The sequence below is a fragment of the Athene noctua genome, chromosome 7, assembly GCF_965140245.1.
Source record: "Athene noctua chromosome 7, bAthNoc1.hap1.1, whole genome shotgun sequence".
Lineage (NCBI taxonomy): Eukaryota > Metazoa > Chordata > Aves > Strigiformes > Strigidae > Athene > Athene noctua.
In genome coordinates, this window is record NC_134043.1 from 34,708,711 (window position 1) to 34,721,610 (window position 12,900).

General features: G+C 35.0%; 1 protein-coding gene across 5 annotated transcripts in view; it reads left to right on the forward strand.

Moving 5' to 3' along the window:
• GULP1 (GULP PTB domain containing engulfment adaptor 1) overlaps window positions 1–12,900 on the forward strand; it is a 164,969-nt gene that overhangs the window by 118,716 nt on the left and 33,353 nt on the right. For all 5 annotated transcript variants that reach the window (XM_074910737.1, XM_074910734.1, XM_074910735.1 and 2 more), the window contains 3 exons: window positions 676–747; window positions 9,988–10,086; window positions 12,743–12,880. In XM_074910737.1, the coding sequence (XP_074766838.1) occupies window positions 676–747; window positions 9,988–10,086; window positions 12,743–12,880 (309 nt within the window). The remainder of the gene's footprint in view (window positions 1–675; window positions 748–9,987; window positions 10,087–12,742; window positions 12,881–12,900) is intronic.

Genomic DNA, 12,900 nt, shown 5'->3' on the forward strand with positions numbered 1-12,900 from the left:
CTAAAGGCATTTCCGTGTACAAATAAAGAAATGGTAAGTTCGCTTTGAAGTATTGTGCTTTGTATATTAACAGGTGTATGTTTGGTTTTCATTAAAACCTTATTTGGTAACAATGCGATCTCTAGTAGAAATTCTTTGAATATGAGCCTTGTCTTTATGTAAATTGGAGCCTAGTTCCTTTCTATCTGTGAAATTACCATACCAAGCAGCTCTGACAGCAGAATCAGGCCTTCCTAACTGATCTTGCATCACTCTATGAAAGATTTTAGTAACATAATCCAAACCATTGGCTCATGTTGATTCAGGGGAAGTATCATAGATCAGTATTTTTTCTTTTTTACATCTCATTATTTTGCAAAAGAGATTATGTTAACGAAATTACGGTTTTCCAGTAGAGAAAGGTACTTAACCTCTAATTTACAGAGTTTTATAAGATTGAGATAAATAAAATGTTTTTTAAAAGCTGCTTTTGGTAACTCTTTTAATTGCCTAATTAGAGTCTAATTCTTCATATTCTCTTGATTGGAACTAGCTGTATAAAGATTTATTATTTCTCAACTATTGAAACAATTGTCTTTCCAAATGTTATTTAGAAAGAATTGGAAAATAAGATTACTTGAGTTAATTAAGCCTTTCAATGCATAATTTCTTTCTCACAAATTACGATCTTCTCAGTTTCTTGGCAGTACGGAAGTGGAGCAGCCCAAAGGCACAGAAGTTGTAAGAGATGCTGTTAGAAAATTAAAGGTAAGAAAGAACTTTTAATGAAATAAAAATTGAATGTATTCTTAACCTGTTTTTACAGATAAGACACTTTGTGTTTCTGGGTAAATTCATTGGTTCTAGAAGCAGTTGCTTTGCTAATCTTTTCACTGGTGTGTAGGCCCTTCCTTATTATGTCCGTATTATCAGATGTTCTGCTGTGAAAATATTTAGTTGTTTTCTAGATTATATAATTATTTATAATATAAAGATTATGTCCCTTAACTGTAATGCTTGTTCTTTGGAAACTTAGGGGCTTCATTGATACAAATTCAGTAGCAACAATTTGGTTTAGCTGTTCTGCTTACTTCATGGCTGTTGAATGCCTCTAATTAGGGCACTCCAAATGTGTTGCCAGAGAATTCAAGAAAATAAACAAAGAACTTGTGACTTCAGTAATGTCTGTCCTGCATTTCTCTGGGCTGTGCATTGCTTCATAATAGCCCCAGTTAGGTGAGTTGCCTCTTGTTGCAAAATGGAGTACCCACCCACTTAAGGTAAGGTGTTGGTGCCAAAGAGCAGGAGTGAGAATGTCAAACTATGCCGTAAGTGGGCTGTGATAGCTCTGTGTGTACTGGCTGTCCCTAGCTGCTCTTCATCTAAAGCTAACGTGTCTGATCCCTGTAACTGATTGTTAGAATGGAGGTGAAAGTTGGCGACACTGGCATGAATGTCGTTCACCCTCCAGCTGTGGTAGTTGGTGATACATCTGGAAATAGAACTGTATTGAGAGAATGTGGTTTACAAACCAAGCCTGTTCATGACAAGAGACATTACTACCTTGTCTTCCAGGTCTTCATTTTTTGTTGGAAAAGATCTGTACACACAAACACCATCTATGTGCTGGTGCACATAGATGGGTGAGAAAGACAGAGGTTTACAATTTCTTCTTGGTTATGGGTCCTTGGACACTGAGTGACTCAGTAGACAATTAGAAAGTATCCTAATGAAATGACTTGTTTAGGTTTGCTAACTGATAACATGGCTTTGACTTGACTGAGTGACAGTTAATATGCTTAAAGCTCCTCAGATTCTGTGAGTTGTGGTAGGGAATGGTGATTTGATTTGTCTGCTAACTCACATTGCTATGGAATTGCACAATTTCACGCTTTGGAGCATTAGTTTGTTTAGATGTAACAATTGTTCTGCTTACTATTGTACTTTCCTTAATTTTTTGTAGGGTTTTCATTATTAATTTAAACAGAAGTTCGTCAAAATGGACAGAAAATTTTGGGAATTAATATTGAAAAATTTGACTCCGTGTTACTACTATATAAAAAGAAGGAAGTCATGAAACACTATTCATCTAAGACTGAGGGTTCCCTTGAAAAAGTAATTTTTACAAGATTGATTAGTAATTGTATTAAGGTATTGAAACAGAAGTTGTTTGCCTTTATTTTTGCTCTACCAAAATAGTACAGCTGCTTTAAAGATTCATTTAGTCAATTCTTAGAATGTTTTATGCCAAAAAAGATTTACTCTGCTGCAGTTCATCAGAGTCATTATTGCCTAGTTGTTTTCAAGTGTTTTAGGCTAATGTATGTCTGACTCATTTTTAAACATTGCAACATGCTACCAGTAGAAACAAAATGGATGGTTTTGTATGCATCTTATAGTTTACAGCTAATACTGGAGGAGTGAAGCCTGTCGTGTTTGGTGTTTGTAAAATTCCATTACCCTCAGCAAAGTTAATTCTGTGCAGAAATCTGTCAAGGTAATATCCTGCTACAGAGAAGTTTTGATTCTATTTTAATGGTGTTTTATCACTATTGACTCCTAAGTAAAGCAGCTGCTAAGTGTCTGTCACACTGGTGGAACTCCAGGCAAAGCTGGGCTCTCCCTGGTCATTGGAGGCTTTTGGTGGATTGAACTGTATGATCTGGTACCTTGAAATAGTTTGCTCTGAATAGCTCCAAAAAGAATTTCAAATAACTGTTCTCTGAATTGTAGGAAGAGCTGGAACTCTCCTCCTTTCTTGTGAAAAAACATCTGTCAGCCTAGCACTAAAATCTAAAAGCAGAAATTTTTTGTATATACTTGTGGTGTCACTGCAGTATGTAGGTATCTGTTCTAGCTTTTTACACGTTCCCTAAATAAGCCACCTCCGAGGTATGTGTCTGAATCATTGCTGCCAGAATGATACTATTTTCTTCAAGCTTGGAAGTTTGAAGCTTAGATGTCAAGTATTACATGGGATCTTAATCACAAGTTTATTATAAAACTCACAAAGTAATTGAAGACAACCTTTGGAAAGACCTGAAAAATCTTGGTATAGAATTCAGAGAGCAATAAAGAGGTTTTATGTTGGAAACAATCTTCAATTGAATACTCATTTCAACATTGATTTATGTTGTGCATCTGAATTCTTTGAAGAGAAGCCTAGAGTTACTGGATTTTATTATTAACAAAATAACTCTAGCTTGGTTTTAGAAAATGCTAATAAAAATTTTAAACTAGTGAAAACAGCTTGAAAACTAATGTCTGATATTGAAAGAAAGTGTAGTGGTTTTAGAGTAGGAGAGTTTTTGAAAGGTGTGTAACTTGTGATGCTATATTTATATTTTTTTATTATATGGATTTGGTTTTAATTACAGTGTTGCTAATCATAATTTCTTTTAATGAAAATTAACAACTAGCAGAAAAACAGCTGACAATATTTGAAGCTATTTTTGCAACTGACAGGCATCATACTAATTACCTTTTGAAGTCATGTGCTTACAGTGATATAAAGACCATGAAATACTGTCGCGGTAAACTATTTTTCTTAAGCTATCATGTCATCAAACTGCGTTAGAACTGACATTTGATGTACATCTCTCATTGAAATCAAAAGCTCTTAAAGACTCATACAAAGACTGTATGTAGCACACCATTCAATGAACTTACTTTTACCAGCAGGTGGAGCTGATGTTCTACAGTAAAATACAATAACTAGGAGGAAATTTTCCCTGATGATTCATTGTACTTGTTTTATCCCAAAACCTACTACTACATTTTCTAAACATTTGACAATTTTGCTGGATCAGTTGTAATTTGAATATACACTTTTTTCAAGCATCTATATTTGTTTTTTCTAGAAGGTTGTCCAGTGGTTTTATCTAGTTGGAATTTCCCTTTTTAGAAATAAAATACATATTTTGATTTCTAAGATAAGGTGAATTCTTCTCATAACTTATTGCAAACCATTTTTTCCTTCCAGTTTTCTAGTCAGACCAATCTCTAGAATTAAATAAAACTACGAAAAATGGTACCAAGATGTTTTATCAGAACTGCCTATCTTATTGAAATGTGTAAATGTTGTCAAATCACTTTATGAAGTTAAATGATTACTTTCCTTGATTAATGAAGGATATAACTTCTAAATCAAACTGCAGGAATGAATTTGGTCAGTCTCAAAAAGTGCTTGAAGGGTTGCCAGAGGTGAGAACAGGTGGAACAATCAGCATAACAGATGGAAAGGGCAGCATAACTATACCACAAGAAAATGGAGGGGTATTAGGGAGAAACCAGAATTAAACACCTGAGTTTTGGACCCTTCCTTTTACAGTCTTCAAAGGGATTTTTTTGTGAGGGCCAAACTTAAGGCCGTTCTTTTACCCAACTTCCAACTCAGTCCTGATGCTGTCCTTAACAGACCATCAGTGGATATTGTTCTGAGCTCCTTTTCGTGTTAAAGCTGGGTTTCATTTGTTGTTGAAAGGATGAAGGAGGGTGGAGTACAGAAAATCTTTTAATATTGGAATAAAGAGGTTTTCAGTCAAGCCTTACAGCCATGACTGTTCTCTTTGAAGTACTGGAGAAAGCAAAATGTGTTGTTTAGGACCAGCCAGAGGACTGCCTGAAGACCAAAGCAGATCAGATGAGAAGAGTTGGAGAGAACACCTGTTTACCATCTCTCTCAAAAAAACCCAAAAAACAAAACCCAAAACCCAACCAGACCAAACACAACACAAAGCAAAACAACCCAAACAAAACCACCCAACCTAAAAAAACAATAACTCCCCCCAAACTACCCACCCCCCACAAACAAATTAACAAACAAAAAAAACCACAAAAAACCCCACCCAACACCACATTCCCTACCCCATCCCCAAAGAAAACCTTCAGGGAGTGAGAGATGGAAAAAAGACTCTACTGCATTGTCTTCTACACTATGATTAATAGATCAATAGCCTTCCCCTCAGTCCAATGTGAATTTGGAAAATATAATATACTCCTTAAAAGTGGATTTCGGAGAGAGCCTTTTCCCTACCAAGCTCACTATCAAGAGTTTCAGGTTCAAATGACTGTGGCCTTTTCATCCTTTTGTTCTTCTTGACAGCTATTTTTTAGATTTCATAATTTCATTATACCTGCATAAAACATGGATGAGAGTTTGGACAATAATATGACCAAAAAAGATAAGTAGTCACTGCAGAAGAAATAGGGCTTTTTTTACCTCCTGGCATCTTTCCTTATAATGAATGTTGTTATGAAAAAAGCAAAAGCATCTTGTCAAAGCCAGGTATAAAGCTATTTCTCAGCTTAGAGAACTATGTTGCCCTCAGACGCCTTCTAAGGTATCCACATGAAGTACAATTTCTGGTGTCTCCCTGGAAGCCTGTGTAAATTGAAGGAGATGGACCTCTACTCCCTGGCCTGCAGATTAGCACCCAAAACCACAGAAATGTCTACTTTTGTTTCAAGTTTTTAAAAAAACTTGAATTGTTCAATGAGCTGTAAATATTAAATAAAAGCACATAGTTTTGATTTGCATAGCTTAAATTGATTTTGATAGAACTTGTTTTAACCATTATTTCTTTCACTAAAGCTCATGGGTGTTTTTAAAATGTGATTATTTTTTTTTCCTTGTTATTTTTGATGATTAATCCCTGATTGTGGTTTGTTAAAACTTGATGTGTAAGGATTTGAAATGCAATTTTAGTAAGAGTCTCAAAGTATGCAGTTTTCCCTGCTACTGTACTAAAAAGACAAGATATATGGAACTTTTTAATAATTTTTAAAGCTAATTTAAACCATAGAAAATTGATTTATTTGTATCTGTTGCTTTCCCTAAAAGAATCAAGAAAAATATGATGTTAATTCCAAACCAGTTAAATAAAAACTATCCCATCGCACTGAACTGCTCATATTATTATTGGGCCAAATCTGGATGCCTTGCCTGAGAACAATATATGTATAAACTAACAGCTTTAGAACTTGGCCCATCATATCTCTTCCCAAGCCATGCTGTGATTCATTGTAATTTTATATCGTTGTCCATTTTGATGCCAATGGGAGGCTACAGATTTTTACCCTCTTAAATAATCTTGTTACTGTGTAAGCTACAAATATTACTTTGTTTCAAATGTGAACTGAAAGGAGAAAATAATGTTTATAAATCTTTCCTGTCCAGAGGTCACTCAGGGTCATGGAATCATAGACTGTTTTGGGTTGGAAGCGACCTTAAAGATCGTCTAGTTTTTCCTCTTTAGGTAGAAGGAGTGAGTAGAAAAAATAGAAGAAAAAAGGCAAATTGACTGATATCTGAGTGTTGGGATCTGCTGTTCGAACCCTGCACACGTTTGGGAGGTGGCTGAACTTGGCATTCTGGAGAAGGTCAGATGCGAAAGAAATTACTGATCAGTATCTCTATGTTATCTGTTATTACACGGAACAGGGAGTGGGCAGGAAAAGCATTAAGAAAGTAACTGCACCAGATTTTCTGAATTTCTCTACATGCACTTTTCAGTCACTGTATCCCAGTAAACCTTTGATTAAAAGCTGACTTGTGTCTCTTGCTGCCTGTGTTGAAGAGATACTTTTGTATTTTTCTTTCACCATTAGCTTGTTTTTGATTTGATGGAATTTCTTAAAATTTGATGGAATTTCTTGTAATTCGATGGAATTTCTTGTAAAGTGAGTTTCTAGTCTTCCACTAACTTTTGCATATATGCTGTGATTTTTCTCCATTTTGTCAACATCCTTCTGCATTTGAAAACCTCAGAACGTAAAATTTGAGTAGTTTCTCACAAGCAGCTGATGCAGTGCAGCCGTTGTAGTCTTAAGGATCTTTTTGAAATATCCAAGGATTACATTAATCTTCCCAGTTGTAGTTCCATGAAAGGAAAAGGTCCACAGTTAATGGAGAGCCTACCATGGTATCAAGACTTTCTTAATTCCATCTTCACAGGGTAGTCACCCAAGAAAGAAAGTTTGTACCCATATGTATGAATTGCAAAGCTGGTATTGGTATTGCAACAGAAATGGGTTTGCATAAAGGCAATCTGTGATGTTCTGGTTGGTGAGGTACTCTGTGTTATTTGCCCCTCTATCAGCCTTTGTGATATGCAAACTTGCTCTGTAATGATTTTAGATTGCAGATCATTAGTTACTTTTCTCCCCATGTTTCCCTCTTATTTTGCCTGCCTGCAGACTTTATCAGTAATTATTTCCCTCCTGGTCATTGTTCAATAATGTCATGCTTAAGAAATAAACCCTGCTGGAATACATTAGAAACATATCTTCCCAATGACAATTTCCTGTTTATAGCTGCATCTGGAGACTAATGTAACTAACTTAACTAATAGTTTTGTTGTATTGCTTCATTTCCTAAATGTAACAGCATGCAAAACTCAGACAAATGTTTTGTGTATTTTGACCTGTATTTTTTTGTAAAATTCATACTGATCATCATTAATGTCATCTCACTTGAATTCTCTAGTTCTTGAACTTGATTTATGCCTTTTGAGAGTGGAGACGTGGTAGGGTCATTTTGTTTACCCTTTTTTTAGCATTGGCGCAGAATTATCTTCTGGAACTTCCTCAGTGTTGTAAGACTTCTTGACTACTTGGATCAAGCTTTGGCCAGCTGTTCTAAAACTTGTGCAAGTTATTTAGACCTACTTATTTTAAAAAGTTTTCATGTTGTAGCTGTTGTTTGGGACTCTGAGGTGACTGCAGTTGGAAAACCAAGCGTTTCGTCATCATTCTCAACATACACTATGGCTTTAACTCAGTAAAATCAAGTATTTTGCCTCTTTTTCATTACTGCACAGGAATACTCATTTGCATCTTGATTATAAAGGGACATTTCCAAAAAGCCAGGGTTCACTCAAGTTCAAGGCTGTTCCAAATCGAGGTGTGCCTCAGGATTATCTGTTGCATAGTTATTTTTCTGTGCACTGTGAATTACACTGGAAAGAGGCGCCCAAACTGTCCAGTTGATCTATAGTTTTTGTGGTCATTCCATTTAATGTGTAGTAAACTGAGCCAATTGCAGAGCCCAGTGGTACTATGAAAAGGGGACCACATATGTCCTCAAAGTTTCAACTAATGAAAGGACATAATTAAATTACAAATCAAAAAGGAAAGCTGATGGAGTGAGGGTATTAAGTAAATGTACAAGACTGATCAGAAAGACACTTTGTTTTATAATCATCTTGGAGAAAAAAAATCTGCGATAATAAAACATTGATTGGCCCATCAATTTCCTGTTTTTTAAAGCAGAGACTTACAAATCAAACAGATTAAATTGGTAGTGTAAAATTTGAGTCAGATTTTTATGAAAGAAAAAATAATTTTTTAACAAGAAATTTGAATTGTCTTAGAAAGTCTAGAAATGTTTTTGGTCAAAATACCTGTAAACCAGTGATTAGGTTTTTTAATTTCATTTTCTGTAAAATTATTTTTTTTAATAAAAAGATGTGTAAAAGATGACCCACCTTAATTAAAATAAAGGGATGGGTATAGTCATTAAACTTTATTAAAAGTATACTCTAAATATGTGAGAAATGGTCTTGACGATAAATAGGACAGGGAAAGGGTGTGCATATTGCACGTATTCAGTATACATGATACTGAAGAGAGGCAGATTTATGTGCTTTTAGGGTTGTACTTAAAACTAGTTAATATTTTGCCATGAACAGAGCTGCTTACAAGCAAAATGAAATAAAATAGATGGAGAGAGTCATATTTTATATAGCAGTTGATTTCATGGATAGATTTCTCAAGTACTAGTTGGCATAGAAATAGGGACAGAGCAAAAACCCAAACCCTCAACTATCACTTCAATAAAAATCGGGGGATTAGGTGTTTTTAGGGGAGATATCAGTTGACTACAGCCAAGTACTTCACAATGAGAAGGTAATTCTGGCTTCTGGCTTCCAGGTCTAACCCTTCTTAAGATAGGTTAGCACCCTTGTTGACGTTCTAGACTCTTTATGCCACTAAAAGTCATTGTCCTCACTGACTTTTTATATAGTTTATTTGTACTGATGGTGAATTATGTGCTCAATTATACTCGAGTGGGAGCAAGTCTGAGAACGATGTGTTCAAACATATAGCTGTGAAGGAGAGACTCCAATTCCTCTAGCCTTCAGTGAGTCATCATCCTTATTTATGCATTTGGAAATACCATTCCAGGTTGTCAAATGCTTGAGGAAAAGAGCTGGTGACAGAGCAAAATATAGAGCAATTCTGTAACTTTGCTAAGTAAGTTACCCAAATTCATGACACTTCATAACTGCCATGCAATCGCAAATTTTAAATACTCTGCTTATTTTATATGCAGTGTTCATGACAGAATGACAAGTCAGATCTAGCACCTAGAAGAGGAGATATGAAAGGATGGAAAATGTATTGAATAGGACACATTACCTTACCCAGTCATATAAAATACTGTCTAGCCATCATCTAGTGAACTGTTAGCATATAAATCCTGAGAATATGATAGAAGAGATGAAGTATTTTTTAGGTGTTGACAGCTGTTAGTGCTTTCACACTGAACCTGTTTAAAATAACTGATTTCCTTAGAGGAACATACGGAAAGTACCGTACGTTCATGTGTACAGAAGCGGGTGTAGAAATAGTGCGATGTGGAATGATGTTCACTGCTCAACAACCAAGTGGTTGTCTAACTGTCTGAAAGTGTTCATGTTTCTACTGTTCTCATGCAAAAGCTTAAAGTACATAAACAACAGATAGAAGTTTCAAGAGAACCAGCTGAGTAATTTTAAAATCTATTTTCTTGAATTATAAGAATATTCTATAATGTGCAGTCTAAAATCCTTGTTCAGTGCCCAACTGAGACTTTGGGAGTGGTTGGCATTGTTTATAAGAGCTTTTTGAAGAAGGAAGGAAACAAATTCAGGTGGAAGGAGTTGAGAGGAAATGAGAAGTAATAAAAAAAAAAAATTCAGAAAAGTTATTGTTAATGTGATTGCTATTGTATTTTTCATCTTACAGTTTGCAAGACATATCAAGAAATCTGAAGGCCAGAAAACTCCCAAAGTTGAATTACAAATCTCAATCTATGGTGTAAAAATTCTAGATCCAAAAACAAAGGTAAGAGACATATGTTTATGGTGCTACATTAGTAATTAAATACTGTTTTAACTGGTTTTAGTGTTTTTATTGTTTCATATATTTAAAAAAAGTATTATAACTAAAGCTATTCTGTTGATGGAAAATTCTTCTACAGTACCGTTTCTTGTTATAGCACATGGGTGACAACTTCCCAGGAAGGTATGTAATATTCCAAAATACAGACTGTAGCTAATGTGGGATGTAATTAATCCTTTCACAACAGAACTTTTAAACTCTGAGGAAGGTGAAAACATTGTGGTAGATATGTGTTAACACAGCATATCATAAACATCTTTCCAAATAGTCACCATTGTGTAGGTGCCCACATGTAGGTGTTTGGAGGTGAGTGAGGAGACAATTTGTTTGCAGTACTCATTCTTCCTGCTGCTGCTTTGGAATTGCATCTCTTTCTTTAACCTGTTCATTTTTCCCTCCATTTCTCTTTTTTTTTTTCCAATTGGATCTTGACTCCTTAGAATGCTTATATTTCTCATGTGTGTTATTCATTTCTCTGTAAACTTCATGTAGCAGCCCATAAGCGTTCTGGTATGCTTTTCATCTGACACAGAGTGACAGTCCCTGCATTTTCAGCAGTTAAGTGCATTGAGCCGTCCTGTGGATGGTTTTTCTGTTCCTTTGTTTGCTCTGGTATTTTGGAAGGAGTTATATAGTAATCAAAACTTCCTCCTCACAGACTTCAAAGAGGAATAATGAGATATAATCAAGCTAAAAAGTATTTATTCAGTAGTCAGCAATCCTTAACAGCTGAGTGCTCTTAAATCTTTTATGCATATGTTGAATGTTGGATTTGAATGAACTGTTTGTTACTGCTTCCTAATTCTGGAGTAGTTGCTGCCATTTAGACAGTGATACGGCCTTTTGCGAAAAGGTACCTTTAGTGCAAGGCTATATCTATTTGCAATCCGTATTGATTTCAGACTATTGATACAACCACAGTTCAACAGTTCATAAGCAGAGGGGAAAAGAAATATCCTCATCAACTTAAATTGCAGTTTTTGCATCTTTCTTATGTCACAGGGCAGAAAGAGGTACTAAACACCATATCCTGACAAAAACGGTTTTAAAATAATAGTTTTAGATGCCAAAATATGTTAGCCTTCCTAAGTCTTCCTGCAGAGATTAACAGAAATCTGTGGGACAGAAGTTCCTGGGGGAATAGGAGAATTCTAGTCTCTTAGAAATTTTGTTATTACAACTCAGATGGTAATCAAATATGAGTAGTCTTTTTATCTCCTCCAGTTTGTTTCTTAAAGCTGTATATAAATGTAAATTTGAAACAAGCTTTCCTTGTTTTTGCACAATTTGTAGATGCATTAGGAAATTACTTAAATTCCATGTTACCATCTCTGATTACAGTAATTTTTTCAGTGTGTTTTTGAAACAAATCACTTCAGTATTGTTACAGAGGAATATTAGTTCATAATCACTATTAATTGTGGTAGGAACAGGAGGCCTTTTTATGTATCAGGACTTGATTCTATACTTGGCACTCAAAAAAGGAAAATTATAGAGAAGTGGTTCTGTCCTTAAATGATATAAAGTAGTTCTATGGATCTGTAAACCCTGAAAGAGCCAGAACAAGCATATGCTGTTATGTGTAATTGCTTAAGAGCTACAACAGAAAGACATCGAATGCAAGAAAGACCTGGGGCAATGGGAGAAATAGCATACACAGAAGAATGGTTGTAAAGACTGAGAAGAGGAACCCAGTTGGGGCAAAGGGAAAAGATTGCCCCTATGGTACATTTTTTTAATAAGGGGTTGTGTGCAGAGAGGGCATGCCTTTGTTTACGAGTTTATGGCAATCTGGGAACCCTGGTGCTGCAAAGAAACTTTCTTTTTTTAAAATAGATAATAGTTCACAGCTAAACTGCATATTTTCCTTTAAAGCAAATACTGCTTTCCCATGTAATAAGCCAAATAAAATAAAATACCAAGAAGAGACTTGTTGAAGAAAAACAACAAAAAAAATAGTTCAGATAGTTTATTTCAGTCTTGTCAAGCTCTCTCAGCTGAAGAGCATTACCACTGCAACTTTTTTAATAGCTGGAACATGCTTTTTAATGGAAAGTAAAATACAGTATTGAAAATATGCAAATAATAATGTTTAAAAGCTGTTTATGTTGCCCTTAAGTAAGTAGTTATTTAGATGTCTAATTTGGTTCTCTGTGCCCCTTTTTTTGGATAACAAATTCATTTTATTTCTGTTTGCTATATTTAAGATAAAAGGACTCACTTCAGTAAAACCATTTTAACAAACCCTGGGAGATGATGAAATCTGAAGATGGTGTGCACCTGGAAAAAGAACAGAGTATTTTACATAATCAGTCCCTAAATAAATTGCACAGGGATGCAAAGCAACAGGAAAACCAATTTTCTAGAACAGAAATTACTATCGAAACACTTCCAGATAAATGCTGTCCAAATAAAAACTTCCTGCTTACATTCAGTCCATTTTCGGGTGTTCTCATGTACAGTGAGAGACATTAAAAAAAAAATGTTAATGCAACTTGCCTGATCTTATGTACATTAGGAAATTCAGATTTATTTGCGCATCTTTATCCTAAACAAGTATAGTAGGTTTTTTTAAAACAGTCTTTCTTTTTATTTGCAGGAAGTCCAACACAATTGTCAACTCCATAGGATATCATTTTGTGCTGATGATAAAACGGACAAGAGAATATTTACTTTCATTTGCAAAGATTCAGAATCAAATAAGCATCTGTGCTATGTATTTGACAGTGAAAAGTGTGTAAGTATGCAAGACGCTGA